The sequence below is a fragment of the Candoia aspera genome, chromosome 4 (genome assembly GCF_035149785.1).
Source record: "Candoia aspera isolate rCanAsp1 chromosome 4, rCanAsp1.hap2, whole genome shotgun sequence".
Classification (NCBI taxonomy): domain Eukaryota; kingdom Metazoa; phylum Chordata; class Lepidosauria; order Squamata; family Boidae; genus Candoia; species Candoia aspera.
The window spans coordinates 88565202-88588580 of record NC_086156.1 but is presented as its reverse complement, the minus strand read 5'-3'; the positions used below and the strand labels follow the sequence as shown (position 1 = coordinate 88588580).

The 23379-nt window shown below is 41.9% G+C and overlaps 1 protein-coding gene across 1 annotated transcript; it reads left to right on the top strand.

Annotated features, from left to right (window-relative positions):
• The first annotated feature begins 15071 nt into the window (after positions 1 to 15071).
• Positions 15072 to 22811, top strand: LOC134496381 (olfactory receptor 10A7-like). The gene is made up of 3 exons (XM_063302113.1): positions 15072 to 15149; positions 17191 to 18117; positions 22731 to 22811. Exons 1-3 carry the CDS (start codon positions 15072 to 15074, stop codon positions 22809 to 22811), a joined length of 1086 nt encoding a protein of 361 aa, XP_063158183.1.
• Positions 22812 to 23379: the final 568 nt, after the last annotated feature.

The window sequence follows — 23379 nt, the reverse complement described above, 5'->3', positions numbered from 1 at the left end:
GGGACTTATGGTGTCTGTCCTGTTGGAGTTTGTGCAGAGTGCTGGAAAGCGTTTGGCCCAAGAGATCAGAAAGAAGACACCAGGCATTTCAGCAAAGAAGTATTCAAATAATCTGACTAACCTGAATATGGAATAGCCACCATTTCAACCTTTGTCCCCTAACATTACAATATTGCAATTGGTGATTGACTCCTGTGGAAAGTCAGAAGGCAAGGAGCTGGCTATAGTACCAAAGCTATCCTGAGACCACTCTCTAGAAGAGGATACAGCATTAATAATATTCAATGAGGAACATGACATGGGGTTCCCAACAAACATGATCTGGGTCCTGATGGATTACACATTCAGAGGTGTCCGAGTGGGACTGGAAACCACCCAGCGATTCCAGATGGAGCTGACAATGCTGGTTGGCAGAAATGGGAGAAGGTGGCAAATCTGTCATCAGCAGCTGGGTGAATGTCCAGCGAAGGAGAGCAAGATTCAGTGGTAGAGAACTGACAGGCAATATGAGGAAGGAGAATGCCAGGATAGACTTTCTAGAGGCATGGGTTGCTTCTGAGCCCCCTGATACCTCAGAAAAGGGAGTAGCAGCATGAAGCCAGGAGGAGTGGCAGACCTTTTGGATTCTGAGGAGAACCCATAGCTGAACGAGTAAGTCAAGCAGGGACAAGAGGGGACAGCCGTGATTTTGAAATCAAGTTCAATGGAGAACTCCATCATCTAGCAGATTTTTTAACCAGTGTGGGAGTCTTTATGGAAGAATTTGAGCACACATTCCTTTGGAACAATTGGAAGTGAACTTTGTGGGATCTAAATTGACAGGAACTGCAGCTGAGTGGATAGTGCAGTTGTGTGATGTGGATGTCCCAGAACTAAATAATCGAGATGATATTATGATGGCTTTAAGAGGAAGATTTGAAGACACACACACACACACCCCGGTGAAACTTCAGGCCGAAATTGAACTGCAACAACTGAAGCAAGGTACCAAGTCAGTCTCAGAATATGCAATTGAATTCAAAGCAATTGCTGGGAGACTGACGGACAGGCCACAGTCAATTAAAGTGGATTACTTCAAAGAAGGACTACAACCAGAAGTCTTAAAGTGGTCCTTAGGACACTGAGATCCACGCACTTTATGAGAATGGATATGCCTGGCTGGAGAGGTGGAAAACACCCAAATTCAAGTGAAGCAGCAAGCACGAGAACAAGCTGTAGGGAAAAACCCGATAGCTTCCAGCAGCCTTCCAACCACCGGAAAGAAACCCAGCCAAATGTGGGAAGAAGAGAAGGACAGAAGATTGAGAAAGGGAGTGTGCTTTTGCTGTGGGAAAGAAGCTCATTGAGCAGTTAACTGCAGCCAGCAACGAGCCTCAACAATCCCCCAATCTGGAGCCAAGTCCTCAAAATTGCCTCCTGTCAAACAAAAGGGAACCACTGTGTGTGGCACCTGTCGCAAGGAGGAACAACTCTACCTTTTGGAGGACTCTGATGATAAAGCTCCCCAGCCAGCAGGAAACAAGCCATGCCTGTTCTGAATGGCTCAGACAGGGAGGTGGTGGATGATGGGTGCGAGAGTCTAATGGTAAGTGAGGAATGTCCCACGATGATGGTGGGGATACAATTAAGAAACATGGCAAATGACAGGAAAGCCTATTTAAAGGTGATGTTGGACTCGGGGTGTACTAGATGCATCCAGCAGTAGTAACCAGACTAGGGCTCAAAGTGAGGAGACTCAAAGAACCAATAATTTTCATGCAGCTCGATGGGTCAGAAGCAAGAGGGGGTCCAGTGGAATTCTATACTGAGACTTTTGAAATGCAAGTGGGCAACCATGTAGAGACTTTACAATTCATTGTTACCCCCATAGCAAACCCCATAGCAAGGAGAAGCAGTGAAAGACTTTGTATTTCTAGGTGCAATTACTGCAGATGTTGACTGCAGTCAGGAAATCAGAAGATGTTTAATCCTTGGGAGAAGAGCAATGACAAATCTCGATAAAATAGTTAAGAGCAGAGACATCACACTGACAACAAAGGTCCGCATCGTTAAAGCAATGGTGTTCCCCGTAGTAACATATGGCTGCGAGAGCTGGACCATAAGGAAGGCTGAGCGAAGGAAGATCGATGCTTTTGAACTGTGGCATTGGAGGAAAATTCTGAGAGTGCCTTGGACTGCAAGAAGATCAAACCAGTCCATCCTCCAGGACATAAAGCCAAACTGCTCACTTGAGAGAGTGATATTAAAGGAAAACTGAAATGCTTGGGCCACATAATGAGAAGACAGGACACCCTGGAGAAGCTGCTGATGCTGGGGAGAGTGGAGGGCAAAAGGAAGAGGGGCCGACCAAGGGCAAGATGGATGGATGATATTCTAGAGGTGACAGACTCATCCCTGGGGGACTTGGGGGTGTTGACGACCGACAGGAAGCCCTGGCATGGGCTGATCCATGAAGTCACGAAGAGTCAGAAGTGACTAAATGAATAAACAACATGGTTGGGTAATGAGTTGTTTCTTGTCAGTATAAGGACCAAGTTTCCCTTGAATCATGGTTCCTGTGACTTCTGTAGTAATGGCAGCAATCTTACTTCCTGAATTGCTTCTTGGGTTTTCCCGGGTAGAACCCATCATTGTATTTCACGCTCTCATTTTCCCAATTAATTGTTGGGATTTCCTTTCCTGAACCAAGGTAAACCCAGGATTACAGATTGGTTTGCATAATTACAGATCATTTCCACTATTGGAAATGGGCCAATGAACTTGGGGGCCAATTTCTTTGGGGGCTGCAGAGACTTAATGAACTTAGTGCAGAGGTAGACCTTATCTCCCACTTTGAAGTCTGGCTGTGCAGCCCTGTGGTTGTCCGCATACCGCTTGTAGGTTGCTTGAGCTTCAGAGAGAGCCATCTGAATGACTGGCCAAATGTTGGCAAGCTGCACCGCCCAGTCATCTGGGGAACAAGGCGGGGTCTCTGGCTGTGGCAACTCTGGGATCAGAACGAAGTCTTGACCATAGACCACCTGGAAAGGGGTGTGACCCATGCTCTGGTGCACTGCATTGTTATATGCCACCTCAGCAAAGGGGAGTATGTCTACCCAGTTGTCTTGCTGGTAACTTATAAAGGAGCACAAAAATTGCTCCAGGGTGGAGTTAAGGATCTCCATAGAGCCATCCGTGTGGGGGTGCCAAGCAGTGGACAGTGCCTGCTTGTTTCCAATTAACTTCAAAAATGCCTTCCAGAATTTGGAAGTAAATTGTGTACCCCTATCTGTTACCAAGCGGGAGGGGGTACCGTGTAATTTATAGATGTGATTTAAAAAGAGGTGTGCCAGCTGTTGAGCAGAGGGAATGGAGGCGCATGGGACAAAATGTGCCTGTTTAGAGAAGTAGTCTTTAACCACCCAGATGACCGTTTTTCTCTGGCTGGGTGGCAAGTCTACAATAAAGTCCATTGAGATTTCCTCCCAAGGGCGGGAGGGGCTTGCCACCTGCTGCAATAGTCCCTGGGGCTTCCCCACTTTTCATTTGGCCATAGCACATGTGGGGCAAGCAGCGACATATTCCTTTACATCCCTCCTGAGAGTAGGCCACCAGAATTGTCACCTGACCAGATGCAGTGTTTTTACGAACCGAAAGTGCCCAGCCGTTTTGTCGTCGTGAGAGCGTCTTAGAACCTCAGCTCACAATTGCTCCAGCACGTATAAGCTATTTTGTTTCCAAGCCAAATTGTTTGCAAAAGAAACATTGTGTTGATTGGCTTGCAACCATGTATCCATTTTTAAGGCTTGTGTGAACTGCTGTTGCAAGTGGGATGAAATTGACATGCGTCTCCCTCCCCTTGCAGGTGGTTGTGCCGGGGTGGGTTGCATTCCAGTTTGGCTGCACGTGACAGCTTGGCAACCCAGGTGTGTGTCAGTCCACACAGTACCTACAATGTCGGATGCCAATCCTGGGGCCGCCTAGAGAGAGCGTCGGCTAAGAAGTTCTTCCTTCCCGGTATGAACTTCAGCTTAAAATCAAAGCAGCTGAAAAATTGCGCCCAGCATACCTGCTTGGGGCTGAGGTGTTTCGGGGTGCTGAGCGCTTCTAGGTGCTGAGCGCTTCCATCCAGACCTCAAAGGGGCAGGTGGCCCCTTCCAGGAGGTGTTGCCATGCCTCTAAGGCAGCTTTGACAGCAAAAGCCTCCTTCTCCCATACATGCCATCTCTGTTCTGTCTCGGAGAATTTGTGGGAGAGGTACGCGCAGGGCTTCAGCTGATCATTTAAATCCCGCTGAAGCAGGAGTGCCCCAATCAAAAAATCGGAGGCATCCACTTGGACTACAAAAGGCTTGGTGGGGCCGGGGTGTTGTAGAACCAGTTCTGCTGTAAATAGGCTTTTGAGCTGATCAAAAGCCCTTTGGCAGTCAGGCGTCCAGTTCAGAAGCACTCCCGGGTTTCGTGCCTTGCACGTGTCACCCAAGCCCTTTCTGCGGAGTAAATTAGTTAGGGGCAAAACGATTTCTGCTAGTCCCTTGATGAACCCCCTGTAAAATTTTGTAAATCCGAGGAAACTTTGTAGTTGCCTCCTACTGCGTGGGCGCTCCCATGCCAGGATGGCCTGAACTTTTCGAGGGTCCATTTCGATGACCCTCTCAGAGATTCTGTAGCCCAGATAATCTATCTGCAATTTGTGAAACTCGCATTTAGAGAGCTTGGCAAATAGCTCTGCTTTGCGAAGTTTCCTGAGCACTTGCTTAACCAGGCGTTCGTGCTCCTCTTCAGTTTCAGAGTATATCAACACATCATCTAAATAGATGAGTACCCCCTTGAACAAGTGGTCGTGCAAGACCTTGTTAATCAATTGCATAAATACCCCTGGTGCCCCTGCCAAACCAAGCGGTAACACTTTGTATTGGAATGACCCCAGTGGGCAATTGAAAGCCGTCTTCCACTCATCCCCCTCCCGTATGCGGATGTGGAAATAGGCTTCTCGCAAGTCCAGTTTGGAGAATATTTTCCCCTTTGCCAGATGTGCTAATATGTCTTTGATAAGGGGTAAAGGATATTTGTTTGATATGGAAGCCGCATTCAAACCGCGGTAGTCCGTACAGAGTCTCAATGTCCCGTCCTTTTTTCTCTCTGAACAGGACTAGGGCTCCAACTGGCGAGTTTGCGGGCTCGATGAAGCCTCGTGCTAAATTCTTGTCCACAAACTCCCGCAATGCTGCCAGTTCCTTCTGGGTCATTGCATAAATTTTGGGCTTTGGCAAGGGTGTGTTGGGGACCAGTTCTATCATACAGTCCGTCTTTCTGTGGGGTGGGAGTTTGTCTGCTTCTTTCTCCCCAAACACATCTGCAAACTCCGCGTACCTGTCTGGCAAGCCTTCCAGGGCCGCTGCCTCCAGGTGTGTTGTTGTAGATGCCACCCTCCCCATTGCAGCACGGGGAACTTGATCCCCTGTAGGTGCTTGGTAGAAGCCATCTGTAAACGTGATTGTCCTGGTTTCCCAATTTATGTATGGGTTCCTTCGTACCAACCACAGGATGCCCAGGTTGATTAAGCTCTGGCCCACCGGTGCCATGACAAATTGCAGTCTCTCCCGGTGGCTGCCTAGCTGCAACGCTACTTCTTCGGTGAATTGGGTGACCGGGCCCCTCCCGCTGCTGAACTGTCCAATTGGGTAAATACTATGTGGCGCTGAAGTGGATAGCAGCAGAGCTTTAAATCAGCCTCCAGGTCCAGGTGCATTAGGCACCAGGAACAGCCCGAGTCGATTAGGGCCCAAACTTCGATAGACTTCACCTTGGACTTTAGTTTCACCTTGACATAGAGGGTGGGACAGTTGGCACTCACCCAGATGTTGCTGCGCCCATTCTCCTCCTCCACCTGCCCTCTGGCGCTTCTTAGGGCAGGTGGCTGGCATTTCCCACCGGTTCTTCTTCGTCGCTCTCCTCCTCTTCAATGGAGTAAGGTAGATCTTTTGCTCCGATCTCTCCACTGGCCACTGGCATCTTTTTGGGTGCTGCGGGTGGTTTGCCCAGCGGTTTTCTTGGTCTGTCAACTGCCTTTGTTTTCGGGCAGGCTGCTGCTTTGTGGTCCTCTTTCCCACATCAAAGGCACTGCCCCTTGGTGAACCGTCGCTCCCTCTCCTCTCTCCAGGGTTGGGGTGCTGGTCTTACCAGTCCTGTAGTGGTTCAGGGCCCCTTTGCCATCACTGCTTGTTGTGCCATCCTCTTGGCTTGCAGGAAGGTTTCCTGGGCATTTTCCGCCTTACTGGCCAGCCGTATCCACTCAATTAGAGTGTTTGGGTCGTCTCTGCATAATGCCCACCTCAGCACGTTCAAATTCAGACCCTCTTTGAAGCGTTCAATTAGGGTAGATTGCGACCAGTCCTCCACCTTTCCAGCCAGTGCTTGAAATTCCATGGCATAATCTGCCACAGATCGTTGTCCTTGGCTGATTCCCCTTAGGGATCTGTTTGCTCTCTCCTTCTCTAAAGGATCTCTGAAGTGCAGATCCAGCATCCAGAGAAACTCATCAACGTAATCAAGCTCTGGGGCATCTGCCTGGCATAGCTGGACATACCAGTCAGCCGCCCTTGCTTTGAGTTTGTTTGCTATGGCATTGATTTTGCCCTTTTCCGAATGGAAACATGGACCATATTCCTCCATGTAATTTTTTGTGTTCGTGAGGAAGAACGATAGTGTGGCTGGGTCCCCGTCGAACTTGACCCCAAGGTCTTCCACTCCCACTCCCGGTGGGCTCCAAACCACATCTGGTCATCTGGGGGTACCTCGGGCTGCTGGAGTTCTCTGGTCTCGGTGTGGGGATTCCCTCAGCCAGGCTCGGGCGGCATTGCCTCCGTCTCGTGCCGGCTCCAGCCTTTTTCCAGCTGCCGCGTCTCCAGGGGGGGGGGAGATGGCCTCCTGGCTGGTTCTACATGGTGACCTCTGCCCAGCATTGCCTCAGCTTCCTGCCATCTCTGTCCTCGCCCCAGTTGTCACATCTCAGGGATGGGACGGGGGGGTGATGAACTTCTGGTGCCCGGTTCCGGCTCCCCCCTTCCTCGGGATTCCCACTCGACCGACAACCTCAGGAGCAGCTGTTCGATCGACTCCAGCCTCGATTCCACTGTGCTTAGCCACTCATCTGTCTGGAAGCCATCCTCAGTCTATCCGCTCTGGCGCCTTCCCTCAGCTCCTGCGGTCGTTGGGGACAGCTGGTCCCGCGGCTTCTTAGACGCCCCGAATGTTCCAGGTAGGGATCCCGCCATCTCATCCAGGGTGACCCACTCACCCTGCGACTCTCTGGTGGCTTCGAGTGTCCTGCTCCTCCCGGTCCTTGATCCCAAACCCTCCTTGATCCCGAACCCTCCTGGATTTCATGCCATCTCAGAGTAGGGTTCTTACCGATCGCTCGTGCCGCGGAGTCTGGTGACCCGTCGTCGGTCCTCGGGTAGCCACCTCTTCGTGGGTTGCATCTTTCCATCGCCAATTTGGGTCCCTCACAGATGAGATCTGGATTGGTGCTGGCGGAAAATTTTTTTTTCGATTCCCGTCTTTATGTGATGGTTGCCTTGCTCCCAAAGAGACACGGACTCACTTAGATAGGCTAAGGATTCCGGTTTAATGGGAACAAAATGCATACATGGAAAAAGACAAGAATGAGCACATGGCATGCGGGGTATCCCGTAAATACCCGCGGTGCGGACCTGGCCCTTCTCCACCCCCCATTGTCCCACAGTCCAGATCCGGAGTCTTGATGGGTGATCGGGGTGTGATACTGGGGTCTCAATGGGCGATCAGGCGGATTAGTGCTGATCTCCTGTCTTCTTCCCATGTCTGGCGCAGGTGTGTCCCCCAGCGTAATGCAGAGATTTCTGGGAGATATGATGATGGCTTCTCTGGTCAGGGCAAAGGTATGCCTCCTTTGTCCTTTAATTGCATTTGTATCTGAGTATTTAAAGGATTAGTATGATTTCTTCCTCCTTCCTTCCCTTTTCTGGAAAGGCATGTTCCCCATTGTGATGCATGATTGCATTGCAATGGGGGACATGACACACCTTCAGTTACAGCCTCCTTCCAGGCCATCAACCCAGGGTGCTTCTGTTCCTACTAGCACTCAGCAGCTCCAGAGAAACAGCCACTCCACCCTATACTCTCATCCTCCTCCCACCAATCCACTCTCAGTTGATTGGTTGGAGCTCACACAACCAGCATCAAATAACTCTGAGGGTGATCAATCAGTCCCCCTCCCCCCAGCTCTCAACCCACCAGTAGGCAGGGAAACTGACCCTATTCAGGGGAAGAAACACCCTCTCCTACCCCCAACCCAAGTCCATCTGTCCATGAAGTCTATGGATTTGCCAGTCCTTCCACTCAATTCTCCAACCCGTGAAGAAAGCAAAATGGCTGCATGGGTAGATAGTGGGAGGGGAGCCACAGCTGCAAGGATAGAGCAGTAAACCACACCTCAGCCCAACCTTGCATTCACTGCAGTCATTCCCTACCCAACAAAAAAGTATTCATCTGTCAATTTTTTGTTGAATACTCTTACTTCATCTGCAATTTTTCTTTTTTTTTCTTTTCTTTTTTGGGTGCTGTTTTCTGTTGAAACAATGTTAAAGCCATGCTGGAATAAATGTATTTAGTAATAAATATATTTCTTAAGAAATAACACAAGCCCATCATAAATGTCCTTCCCAAAAAGATATTTTTTCTTGTGCAACCACTTGTTGTAAAGTCATCAGTTTTCAGGTTTCCTCACCATGTCTTTCAGATGCAATACCTAGCCCTAGGTCATCAGTTTTCATGGGCTTTTTAACCACTTGCTCTGCTAACCTAGGGAGGCCTAAAATTTCAGCGATCATAAGATATTGCAGAAAGGAGGCAGCATTCAGTTGCTGAAGAGAACCAAATACCCAAAACTGCATGATGCATCCATGAACAGGGACTGTCCTTTTCCCAGTCCAGAAACTAGCCAGCATTCTGGGCAGAATGGTTGAAGTATAGCAAGTTTCTAAGCAAGATAAATTGGCCAAAAAAAAAGATACATGGGGGTTTGAAGGTGCTGATCAATCAGAACAAGGACAACAATGAAGATTTTTCCAGTCATCATCAAAATACAGATGACTAGGAAAAGAAGAAAGAATGCAATCTGATATTCTGGGACATCTCCAAAGCTGAGGAGGACGAATTCTGTTGCAATGGTTTGATTTTTCCACTGCAATTCTCCATACAAATGATTTTTTTTCCCTAGATGTAAAGAAAAAACAAAGATTTTTTAAAAAAGTAGATATCTGATATAAACCATTATGATCTTAGAGGGATGTCATAGTATTTTTTGGGGAGATTTCTCCTTCCTTCCTTCCTTCCTTCCTTCCTTCCTTCCTTCCTTCCTTCCTTCCTTCCTTCCTTCCTTCCTTCCTTCCTTCCTTCCTTCCTTCCTTCCTTCCTTCCTTCCTTCCTTCCTTCCTTCCTTCCTTCCTTCCTTCCTTCCTTCCTTCCTTCCTTCCTGTATGGAACAGAATTCTACAGTTCTAAATACAGATATTAAAAAAAATTAGTCCTAGCTAACACAGTGAAGTTTGAACATACAGTACATCTTATTTACCTGCAGATTTTATATGTGAACATACTATTAAAATATGAAGGAGCTGTTGCAATGAAGATCACCAGCACAACTACACTGTATGCTTAATTTAGATATCAGGCAAAACTGTTGATTATGAAGCCTATAATATGGTATAATTACGATCAAATTTATTTATTTATTTATTTATTTGTCACATTTGTCACCACCCATCTCCTCCAACCAGAGGGACTCTGGGCTGTTTACAATACAGAATAAATATACAATAAAATTCAAATAAATATACAATAAAATTCTAATAAAATCCCATTAAAACTAAAACAAAAACAATTTCTTAACTACCCCAGCTCATAAAATCCAGATGGCTATGATCTCTTCAATCATTATGTAGGAGGGGCACTTTAAAGCACCAGCCAACCCCAAGTATGTCGATTCTCCTTCCTGCCCCAAGCCTGGTGGCAGAGCCAGGTCTTCAACTTCCTCCGGAAAGCTAGAAGCGATCGGGATAATCTCACCTCCAGGGGCAGGAAGTTCCAAAGGGCAGGTACTACTGCCGAGAAGGCCCACCTCCTGGACCCTGCCAGATGGAATTCTCTTATTGACGGGGTCCGCAGCATGCCTCCTCTGCATGAGTGGGTGGGACAGGCTGATGATACGGGGAAGAGGCAGTCCCTCAGGTAACCCGGTCCCATGCCACGTAGGGCTTTAAAGGTGATAACCAACACCTTGAATTGGACCTGGAAGTAAACTGGTATCCAATGCAGTTCACGTAGCAAAGATGTTATGTGCACCCTTCTAGGGGCACCAAAAATAGCCTGTGCGGCCGCATTCTGGACCAGCTGAAGCTTCCGGATACTCTTCAAGGGTAGCCCCATGTAGAGAGCATTGCAGTAGTCTATATGGGAGATAACAAGGTCATGAGTGACTGTCCAAAGGGCTTCTCGATCCAGGAAAGGGCACAACCGGTGCACAACACGAAGCTGTGCAAAGGCCCTTCTGGCCACGGCTGCCACCTGCTCTTTGAGCAGGAGCTGTGAGTCCATGAGGACCCCCAGATTAAGCACCAGGTCTGTCTGGGGAAGTGCAACCCCATCCAGAACTAAAGATGACAAAGTCCCAGATACGGAGGAACCCTTAACCCACAGCCACTTCGTCTTACCAGGGTTCAGCTGAAGCCTGTTGTTCCACATCCAGACCCCTACAGCCCCCAGGCACCAAGAGAGGGCAGTCACAGCATCACTTACCTTACATAATTGAGTATCATCAGCATATTGATGATACCTCATCCCGTGGTGATGGATGATCTCGCCCAGTGGTTTCATGTAGATGTTAAATAGGAGAGGCGAGAGAACTGAACCCTGCGGCACCCCACAGAGGAGAGGTTGAGGGTCAGATCTCTCCCCCACTATCACCACCAACTGGGGCCATCCCTGGAGGAAGGAGGTGAACCAGCAGAAAACTACGCCACCCACCCCCAACTCCCTGAGCTGGCCCAAAAGGATACCATGGTTGATGGTATTGAAAGCCGCTGAGAGGTCAAGAAGAGCCAGGATGGATGCACTGCCTCCATCCTGCTCCTGCCAGAGATCATCCATAAGTGTGACCAGTACCGTTTCTGTCCCATATCCAGGCCTGAAACCTGACTGAAAGGGGTCTATATAATCCGTTTCCTCCAGAATCCTCTGGAGTTGTAATAACACCACTTTCTCAACCACTTCCCCAAAAAGGGGAGGTGGGAGACTGGATGAAAATTATCCAGTACAGTAGGGTCCAACAATGGTTTCTTGAGGAGGGGTTGCACCAGTGCCTCCTTAAAGGCAGCTGGAAACACCCCCTCCCTCAAGGATGTATTAACCATCGCCTGGACCTAACCACATGTCACCTCCCAAGCTGCTTTCACCAGCCAGGAGGGACATGTATCTAATTGGCAAGTGGTGGCATTTACTGTCCGGAGGATCCTGTCCACTTCCTGAGGTCCAACAGGATCAAACTCCTCCCAGATAACATGGTAAGTATGATCTCTTGGTATCTCCACAGACCCTGCCTCAGGCTTGGAGTCTAGCGTGGAGCGGATCGGAGTGATTTTGTCTTGCAGATGCTCCAAAATTACTGAACTAAGCAAATCTAAATCAGGATTCATGACCTGAAATATATTTATATATGCTAACTCTTATCTCATGACAAATTACATTAGAAATATATGTTTTTATAGGCCAAGTATTTATTTTCTGTATATAATAAAAATTGTGCTAAAGAATGTTTCTGTTAATGTTATGGGGGTTTACACAAAACCTTAAAATTAAATTATTTGCAGTAGAATATCCTTTTTTACCTTGGAGGAACTTCAGATGGGAAGAAAAGTATTTATGAAACCAACAATTCCTGACATAGTATCTAAATATAGAACTCCAGCTTACATACACTTAACACAATTATATGCATTTATAATTTACTTGAAATTGGTCTGACTGTATTCAGATAAAATTATTCATAGGTAACCAAATGGAACCAATCAATTAAAATATGTTCCAGTCTGATTTGCAGTCACTCTCATTCTCACTCAATACAACATGATTTATGTGCCAATTCTATCATGATAAATAATGTTCATGTGAAACAAAGCAGCATAAAAGCCTAGCAAGGAAATTACCTGTTTTGTTAATTAGGAAGCTTCTCCATACAGCTAGAGACTGTGTTTATATTGGCTGAATCCCAGTAGGAACTCTAAACAAGAATTTAACTTATACGTATTTAATAACCATGGGTTTCAAACCTGTGATACAAATGTACGTTCTAAGAAACCAACACATATGCCCTGTAGGACATAATCCCAGTTGACTGAACAATCTCTTTGAGGAATATGTATCCCTCCTTCATATATTCCCCTTGTGGCACATTGTTTTCCTCTCTCTCTCTCTCTCTCTCTCTCTCTCTCTCTCTCTCTCTCTCTCTCTTGCTCTCTCAACTGTTGTTACTCACACTAAAACTACAGTGTGGATCCTCGAATATATTTTAAAAAACCCACAGAAGGATGTTCCTTTTTCTTCCCAACAATCCCCTGAGTTTGTTAGAGGTAAATAGTTTTAAGGAAGCTCAGAATATTTTCTTTTTTAAATCATCCTTTTTTTCCTGCTTCAGCAGCTGGCCACCACACCAAAGATCACATTGCACCAGAGAGATTTGGGAAGTTGAAGTTGATGGCAGGGGAAAAAATTGTAGAACACCATTGGATTCCTTAGAAATGTGGGGACAATCTTGTAGTCCCAATGTTGTTCCCAGATTGTTCTGAGTGGAAGATGGTTTTCCAAGCTGACCATTTCCACTGACCATTTCTTTTAAAGAGAAAGACTCCCTTAGTGTCTGAATGATCTTACCATGTCAGCACAGAACAATCATAAACCTGTTTGCCACTTTGTCATAGGGACAACTGCTGATTCTTCACTTTCCCCATTTCCCCCTTGAAGTCAGCTTGTGAAACAAAGTGAGATCTACCTCAAGTCGAGGCTGACTACTGGTCACTTCATGGCCAGACCTATGTAGCTTTTTTTGGAAAGTTTATGGAAGTGTTATTGACTTCTTCCAAATTACTTTTTAAACTTCCCAGTCTAGTTTATACCTGTTTGGTTTCCTAGTGGCCTTCTATTCAAATACTAGTGAGGTCTGACCCCTGCTTAGCATTTTTTGAGATCAGCCAAATTTAGTCTAGATGTGCCACCTGCTGTGTTCAGCCACAGAATACTTTCTGTTTGAAAAAAAGGAAAGAGGATATCATTAATGTCTGCTGCACACCAAAATTTGTCAATATGTTCCTTTTTGTGGCTTCTGAATGAGGCCATGAAAGTTTGGAGGGAAAACATCCTGATTTAGCATCATAAACATGCTAATAAGTTGCTTTATATATTTGCTTTTAGAAGATAGATATCAATCCTATTAATTTTCCTAGTAATGTTTGCTAAAAATACAGAGGCTAGACTCAATAGTGAGAGGGCAAATTAACTCTGCATTGATTGTTTTATGGTCAAATGGCCATTCCAGGAAGAAAGAAGCCTCCACACTGCAAATTGTCTACTATTGCTGGAAGGGCTGGTCTTCTTTAAAAAAAAGAAAGAAAGCTATCTTGGCTATCTGAAACTTAAATGTTATTATGGCCAAAGACCAACATAGAATAAAGCAATATAAAAAGTAAAATCATCATCATCACATGATGAAGAGGGAGAAATGAACTAAACTAACCACAGCATAGTTAAAACTGCCAAAATAGGTACTAATTACCAAAATAATAAAAAGTCAAAGCTATAAGAATATATAATAGGCAAACAAATCCTTAACAGATATATCTAATGGAAAAATCAATATAAAACTAAAACCAGTATAACTAGACCCTATATAAATATACTAGACAATGCATAAAACAGGAAAATATCAGTTCACAGAAAGATCAATCGAACAACCCTGGCTGAAAACAAAAGCATGCATGTAAGAAGGTATTTCTGATTGCAAAATTAACTTTCAGCCAGCTTCTCCAGTCTGAATGACATCCCAATGTTGTCACTGTAGATTTGTGTCAGGTGGATCAGTCAGCAAGTCGATGTCTCGTTCTCTCTCTCTCTCTCTAATATATTATATATACTATATATATATAACATAATATAATACTATATATACAATACAATACAATACAATACAATACAATACATATATTCTGATAATATCAGCTGAAAGTCCCATGTGACATGGAAACCCTTCTTTGATAATCGAGAGACTGTATTGAAAACAAATAGCAAAATGCACGTTCCATCCTCCATCTGGAGACACATATATGACTCTTGGAGTTTTCTTTACTTTTGAGATTGATACATTCCTGGAAATGAAGCCTCTGAAGGCCTTTATGAATTAAGTATGCCTTATGCATATTGATATGATAGAGAGAATAAAAAGGCAAAGCTACACACAGATGGGAAGAGTGAGGGATACAGTCATCCCAAATTTATATATCCAGTTCAGAAATACCTCCAACTGGGGCTCAAAATGCTGAAGAAACATAAAAGAAATAATCCATGGGTAAACATATTATGGGATGTTGAGATCCATTTTACAAACAAACAGACAAACAAACACCTCTGAAAACATAAATGGAAGGACATACAAAATGGCCTGCTGTCTGAAGCCCTTCATTGGGGATTCAAATACATATAGCTGATATAGATGTAGTAAATCTCAACATTTCCAGGCAGATTTCTTTATTTTTAAATCAAAACTAAATGTTCTGCAAAGAACTAAGAATATAAGGAAAAACAGAAAGTTTTGGCATTTTTATTCCCCTTAATGAATGCTGAAGCTTGAAGGAAGAAGTTTAGAGGGTCCAGAGAGAGGACAAGGCACCCACTGATTCCCCCCCTGGATATTCAGTGAGCTGTTTTAATTTCTCCCTCTGGGTCTCTGCTACTGCAGATGTGGATATCCAGAGAAAGGTTCTGGGAACCCAGGCAAGGAAAGAGATGGTTGAGTCTCTTCCTCATAGTCACACATCTCTCTCATCACTGCTCAGAACAACCGTGCTGAAGAGAAGTGAAAAGGTGAGTTATTTTTGAGCGGTATTGTGAACATTAAACAAAAAAAGTGTCAGATTCTAAAACTGGATTTCTCAGATGAGAAGTTATGGAGGTTTCAGACTGAATGCATATTTCCCTCACAAATTAAAGCTCTAGAACAGCACATCCCTTTAAAAATTATGCACAGATTCAGCCTGCATAATTTGAAGTAAATTGAAGTAAAACATAATCTCTCTGGTGAAAGAAGAGACATTATATTTTACAGCTTTTTAAATATGTAATCCAGGAGCTGATACCTATTCATATATTTTATAACAGGGATGTAGAGAGCTAGCACTTAGCTTCCCATTCAAACTGCCCACACCTGTCACTGCACAATCCATTGCACACCCAACAATTGTGGCCCCTGAGCATGGTGATTATTAATTGTCTTTGTGTGTTTTTCTCTGATTAAATTTGACACTCTTTATGACTTTCTCTTAGTTCTTCTGATAGTGTAAAATTGTCCAAATGCCACAGAGTGATGCTATCCTTCCTGGGGCGTTGATGTTTCCCCTTGGAGCCTTCTGAAATGGAGCCAGCATGTAAACTGAAGGAATAAATAAATTAATAAATAAGTAAATAAAATGTTTAGCTTTCAGCTACATAAAGATTGCCACTAAAGGAGCAGATTCAATATTATTATGAGATTATAATTTATCACTCTCATGATTAATGTTTGTAGTTAAATTATAATTCAGCAACTTCCCTAGATTACATATTGCCCAGTTTTTATCTAAATATGGATGGGAGATTTTCTCATCCAGTTCACAGTTTAATAATTCACTGTATAAATTAAGACATAGCCACAAATTCCTCTCTGAGGAGTTTTATTTAAATTTTGAGGAGGTCTTGTGAGTAGAAATCTGATTTTATTTATTTATTTATTTATTCATTCATTCATTCATTCATTCATTCATTCATTCATCAGCTTCTCTTTTTTAAACTTTCCAATAGTTACTGGCTGTCAGAGCATACTTGCAATCAGAAGTATACTGACTATGATTCCTCATAGGTATTTGGAAGGAAGAGTAGGTTTGTTGTAATTCATTTTTTTCCTGAAATGCCTTCTGTGAATGATACTCTGAAAAATATTGACATCTGTCTGGCTACTAACAATCTCTCTCCCTTAACTATATTATCCCAATCTCTGTAACAGTGACAGAATATTATACATTTGAAAGCACCGAGGACTGTGTATCAGTGAAGAATTTATATTGGCTATACTTAGTACATAAACCAAGGGCCTTGTCCAAGGGCCTTATTCTATTTCACATTGAAAAAAATCAAAATATGAGAAGATTGGGCAAAATGTGAAAAGTGGGCAAGAGTAGACAAGTCTATCTTTGCTCAGAGATGCATTATTTAATTTTAACAAAACATTTAGCCATCTTTGAATTGTGTTTTGTGGGAAATGGCGACAGCTAAGTGGCTACTTGCAAATTTCTGCCTTTGTGTTTGTTTTTTTCTCATTCTATGTGAGAATGATACAGTGTTGTGAAATTGGAAGCATGGTATGTGCATCAGGGAGGATTTTTTGTGCAATCAAGTCCTAGGAATTTTCTACAGGCTAAGGTATGCATTTGGTTTTGTGTTGCAACATTAAAATGTTAATAGATTTAAGATTAAACAAAAAGATAAATAGGCAAGAACAGAAGTGTCTACACTTCTCCTAGTACTTCTATGATATTTAACATAACAATTAACTATTTATAATTATATACAAAACTATGTTAATAATCCTAGAGCAAACAAATGCATTATGCTGAACAAACTATATGCTATGCAGAATTGTTTTCTAAATTCATATTTCAAGAAAGATTTCCTTAAAAATTTAATTACATAGATTTCCTCCGGTGGCTTTTCTTCTCTTTGGAAATGTGAAATCAGTTAAAATCGATGATTATAATTGGTTTCACCTGAATTGCAAGTATATAATTGGATCTGTTGCCTGAAATTAAAAATTAATATAGTCTACCTGTGTATAAAATTATAATTCTTGCTTAAAATCATTTATTTCTCATAGCAAATAGAAAACATAACAAATCAGACCACCATTGCAAGCTTCATTCTCCTTGGATTTGCTGATCATCCAGAACTTCATAATCTTCTCTTCCTGGCCTTTTTAGCCATCTACATGATCACCATGGCTGGGAATCTCCTCCTCATTGTGCTAGTTGCATCCGACTTTCACCTCCATACTCCTATGTATTTCTTCCTAGGAAACCTCTCTTGCCTGGAGATCTGTTATACATCCACTCTGCTGCCCAGGATGTTATTCAATCTCCTGACTGGGAATAGAGTCATTTCTGTTAATGGCTGCCTTTTACAGTACTATTTCTTTGGATCCTTAGCATCTACAGAATGTTATCTCCTGGCTGCAATGTCCTATGATCGATATTTGGCCATATGCAAACCTCTGCGCTACAAATCTTTCATGAATGGCAGGCTCTGCATCTGGCTTATTGCTGGCTCATGGATGAGGGGTTTGCTAACTAATACCATAATAACATCCCAAGTTCTGCAGCTGTCATTTTGTGGCCCAAATGAAATTGAACACTTCTTTTGTGATCTGGGCCCAGTGATAAAACTTGCATGCAGCAATACTCACAAGGTGGAGCTTGTCACTTTCATCCTGGCCTCAATGGACACAACACTCCCATTCCTACTTACTGTGATTTCGTATGCATATATCATCCTTAATATTCTCCAGATCCAGTCCAAAGCCATGAAGCAGAAGGCTTTCTCTACTTGCTCCTCCCATCTCATTGTAGTGACCCTGTTTTTTGGATCTCTGATTATTGTCTATGTAGTTCCCAAAAACGACACCCTGAAGGAACTTCATAGGATCTTCTCTCTCTTTTACACTATCTTAACACCTATGGTCAATCCTCTGATATACAGCCTGAGAAATAGGGAAGTCAAGGAGGCTCTATATAGAACTGTCAATAAAGCAGTCCATTTGGTAAGATTTCCTTAAAAGGACCTACATCAAATTAACTGCTGATTCCAGTACTGTTTATGCTACATTTCAGTCAAATTAAGAATATTATGTTCCAAATAAAAACAGCTATGTGAGATAAAAGCTGACCAATTACTTACAAAAATGTTAAATGTTTATAATGAGATAAGATGAGTACTGAAATTACAGGTCAATGAATCTGTCCATTTCACTCTCTCTCATACTTGGTCATTAAAAACAACAACAACAACTCAAATTCCTTCCATTCTTTCTTGAAAAAAATTGCAAATTCTGGTTATTATTATTATTATTATTATTAGATTTTTAAAAAGAAAGAAAAAATGTCTATCCATCCACAGCAGGATAATTTGGTAGACATAGCTGTTCTCTCCACAAACAGGATCACATTATATCTGCTTGCCACATAGCTGATAAAAATCTTTATCAAAGACAAACTTAAATTAGCACCATCAGTGATGACTAAACTGATAGTCAAGTCTAGGATTTTAATAAGTAGATCTTTTTTTCTAGGTGAGCAACTCTAGTCAGTTTTATTAGATTTATACAGATGTAAACTATCACTAAGTATTATTATGTAATTATTGGACTGCAAACTGTGTCTTAGTGAAAAGTAATATTAATGCCAGCAGAGAGATTTGAAATTGTTTTTCTATATGTTTTCAGTAGATCTGATGAAGATGATGCTCATAGAAATTCATTCAGATGAGAAATATATCATTTAGAGCAGAAAATATAAAACCTGAAATGTAGATATAATGTCGTGATAAGGGCAAGGCACTCTTAATTTCAAAGGGTGATTAAAATGTATCTAATCAAAAGGTGGGATCCACACTCAAGGCAATTATATAAAGCTCAGGACATAAAATGTTTTCTCTTTCTCTCACTCAATCAAGTTCAATCATTTTTCTTTGGTAGACATTGTACTTTTCATATTTTGTGCCCAGTACAGATTGTTAAGATAGATGAGAGGACCAATATTATTATGTATCAAAAATATTATAGGAACATGATGAAAATCTTTTACTTGATGCTTGGTTAAAACTTCTGTGGAGGTAGGACTTTTTTGGGGGGTGCTAGTAACAATATCCATGGCCTTCTATGCACCCATGGACCTCTCACTATGATTTATGCCTACCATAATTTATTTTTATTTAGTTTCTTCTAAACTTTAAATAAATGAATCTTGCAGAGAAAGTGTCAATCCCTAGCATCATCTTCATTTTCAACAATGCACTTAAGCCATGCATAATCATTCTTGGAACATTGGTGTGGGAGCAAGAAGGTGTGGCAGGGATCAATCTTACAAGTATAGTCCTTCCTGATAGTCATGTTCTGATCAGGTAATCTTCTTGTGGCTGCTGTTTTATGAGAATACCCTCAGTCTGCTCTCAACATTCCAGATATGTCCACTAACCCAAAACACTTGCCTACCCAATCTTTTTTTTTTTTTGGGGGGGGGGTGTAGGGGGAGAGAGAACAGATATGGGAAAGAATCTTTATTTGGGACAGAAATAGGCTATTCATCATCTGGACATTTCAACTAGAGGGGAAGATTGGAAAACAATATCTCTCATTGAACGTCAATATGTACATATAGGAGAAGGTATTCCTTCAGGTAAATGGCATTATCTCAGGTTAATTGTTCACAAATACAGTATCTGTCATCCATGAGATATGAAATATTAAGTACATATTACACAGATATGAAATATTGAGTACATACCAGATTAGGAAGTGTATAAACAGGAAATTCATGTTGAAATCACCTCAGCTATCAGAAACAGACAGTTCAGGTGTTTCTTATATGTGGTTCAGATAAACCTGTTAAACAAATATTTTACAAGCTCTGAGATATAAATGTGTGTTTTTTTTTATTGTGGGCATACTATGCCATGCTAAACTAGATTAGCACTCTAGTTTAGCATTTGTTTTTAGCAGATAATACCCTCTACAGGCACAGTGAGGGCTCAGACTTTATTAAGATCTATGTAAGTACACCTCTCCTTCAGACAAGCTAGCTAAACATGCAGACCAACAGAGAGAAGGGACAGGAAGCAAAGAAGGAGTTCAGCCATATATAGTATGATAAAACACAATCTGTGGAGATAAAGGCATCCTATCCAGACTGCTATTCTTTCAAAGGGCGGATCATGGAGATGCAACTCTGTTTGTTTGTTTATCCTCCAACAGATACACATATACAAAAACACAATGATCAGGATTCTATGTCTGATACAAAATTCAGTTACTTAAAAATAAGGTCACTTTCCCTTCAAGATCAACAAGGAAGTTAAATGAGTTATTTTACTAGTAATTTGGGATGTTAATCTAATCAATTACATCAATCATATCAATACATCAATACTGTTAACCTCTAAGCATAGGTTAAAAGTTGCCACATCAGCCTGGAATAAGCAAGCTAGCTAGCTAGCTGGCAGGACAGATACTATATATAGATATTCACTAACATACTAAGACATTACCACAACTGTTTCACTGTTAATTAAGAACAAAGCAAGGCTTCCAAGTTCTTAATGAAAAATAACTCTTTGTGAACTCTGTCAACAACTTTGTATTATGCGGTATTCTTTCCTGTTTTGTTAAACTTATTAATTTTTCAGTGTTATGTATTTTGACCCAAACATCCTGGCTTATTTGCAGAACCTTCCCTTGTTCATGGATTTAATTATGGCAGCTATGTCTATTTCTTCTTTCGGGAAGAATCCATAGTATATGAAACTGTGGAAAAAAGTAAAAGGATGATTTTTTTTTCTTAGACTCCAAAATCAGCTGTGTCCTTGCAATATCATAGTTACTGCATACAGAAATAAAGCTTGCCCTCATGTGAAAGACTGGTAGGAATGTAGCATTATATCATCTTTATAATCACATTCTAGGAAACGTAAACATATCCTTTTAAATAGCTTCCCCATGCTTTGTCACTTCTTTCTTTTCCTAAAAAAAGGGAAATTGTATAAAGGTCCCGTTGGTTACAATTTTTTTTTTTACTATCTTTATAATCTTCCTCCTCTGTAGGTAATTATATCCAGAGTAGCTCCAGTCTGTAAAATGATATTGGTGGAAATGAGGCATTTCCAGAAAATGAATGGACTTGTTTCCCGAAAGCAAGACTGACCTGTGTAATTCCTAGTGACCCAAGCTTCCACCTTCTGGCAATTTCAGATATTACACCTGTTTTTGGTCAGAATATAATTTTTGCAATTACTCCCTTGAATAGATAATCTATTGAGGATGGTTTGATCTTTATTTATTGTCTATGTGCTCATAATGAAATAAATGGAATATAATTCTTGGAAATAGAAGCATGATATACTATTAAATGTCTTATTATAGTATGTAATAAACACTATATTCGGGCATGACATATATGAGTTGATGGCCTACAGCAATAATTTCAAGAGGTCATTCTGTAGTACATCTTCCTGACCAGCTTCAACCACAACAAGAGTGTTTGTTTTGTTTTTCTGTTTTAAAGTGAACTTAAAACCTTGTACCAATTCTTTATAGATTCCTCAATTTAAAAGTAAAAATAATAATTAATCATGATCATACACCAGAGAGCATGGGAACTAGTCCCTAACCCTATGATAAATATGTCCAAGAGCAATCCACAGCTTCAGATCTCTAAGAAGAGGGATCTAAGTTTGGAATGAATGCCTTTCAACTAGTGAAGATTAACTCTGTTGATCTTTGAACCAATTCATTGTCACCTTCTTTCCACTGTATCCAAAGAATGTTCAGTAGCCAAAGCTTTATCATTATAGTTGTGGTTCCCGAAGTGATATTTATACTAATGGTAAGTTCTTAAATGTAACATTCTAAGACAGTTGTGGATGGTGTTTGGTGTGTTTGAACTTTAATTTCCATAATAAGATTAGGCAATTACCTAAAGAACAGTAGAGCTTGATGAGTAGAAATAAAGCAACAAAGGAAATACCAGGGGACATCATTACATGTTCCAGTTTGCCTGCTGTGAGTGAGCAGAGTTTTGGAAGCGATTGTGTAAACTAAAGTGACTGTCCACACTATAATGTCCCCTCACTTCCTCACACCATTTTAACACTCCTGTTTTCTTTTTGTTTTTGTGTTCTTTCATTCTGTTTTGTTTTGTTTTGTTTTTCAATATGCCACAGCACTTTCTATTAGGAATTTACATGCAGAAAATAGGCAGTGATTTAATAATCCACTAATTTATTATTTGAGTTGGAAGAAATGTACAGCATTTGGGGTAGATCTACAGATCTTCAAAATCACTTTGCTCTTTTGGAAGCAATCAGTGACGGTAGGAAGGATTTTCAGTGCCTGTATGGAAAAGTGTAATCTGGCCAGCCTTAGATAAAATTTTTGAGTCAAACATGATCCCAAAGGATTTGCTGAATATAGACATGCAACTTTCTTGAAAACAGTATAGAATTAGATTGTGATTGCTTTCTTCTGAGATGCCTCTATTCTCTGTCTAGGCTATAGCCCTGAATTTCTTGATGATTTCCCATCCAAATGCTACCCAAATCTGACTTTACTCAGCTTTTCTTGTGATCAGACAATAGGTACAGACCTACCAGTATTCAAATCAAGTTTCAGACAGCTATCATGAAAGTAGCAATTCATTATTAGTACTACCAAGGGAGAGGGACAGAGCCTGAGCCTTGTGATAGAGATATTGTTATTTACAATGTTTTCCCAAAGATATGCGTGTAACTTCTAAGATGATAATTATTTTTGGAAAGTCATATTGCAGTGTCCCTAGCTCTTCTCTCTGTGCTTTTGATATTGAGGACATAGACTGCTACTGGGAGGTTCAAAGAAAAGTAAACTCAAACTTCATTTTGGACACCAGTTCCTGAAAAGAACGTGCCTACACCCAGGTAAGTAAGTACCTAAGTAAGAATGGAAGATGCAGGGACACTAGAAACATATCTCCATTGCAGAAGTGAACAAAGTATTAATAATCAAGGATAACAATCTGCTTTTTAAATGTTTCCCACAAACTGATACAATACATACAATGATACAATTGTGGGTAAGCACTGCTGGCCAGAGAATTGGGCTTCATTCCTAAAGGAATCCAACTTTGATTCAGTAAATAACAGCACCCACTTGCAGGTGCATGATTTCCTGGGGGCAAGGTATTTAAAAAGTAAATCTTTTCTTTTTAATATATGTGGCTTCGTACCAAGTGCCACAGAGGTTTCCATTGAAAAGTCTGTATTT

Excerpts from the sequence above, each read along its gene's own strand:
- LOC134496381 (XM_063302113.1), top strand. The coding sequence starts at position 15,072 with ATGGTTGAGTCTCTTCCTCATAGTCACACATCTCTCTCATCACTGCTC. Across the intron at positions 15,150-17,190 it reads TGCTGAAGAGAAGTGAAAAG|CAAATAGAAAACATAACAAA; the intron begins GTGAGTTATTTT and ends TATTTCTCATAG. Across the intron at positions 18,118-22,730 it reads TATATAGAACTGTCAATAAA|TATTCAAATCAAGTTTCAGA; the intron begins GCAGTCCATTTG and ends CAGACCTACCAG.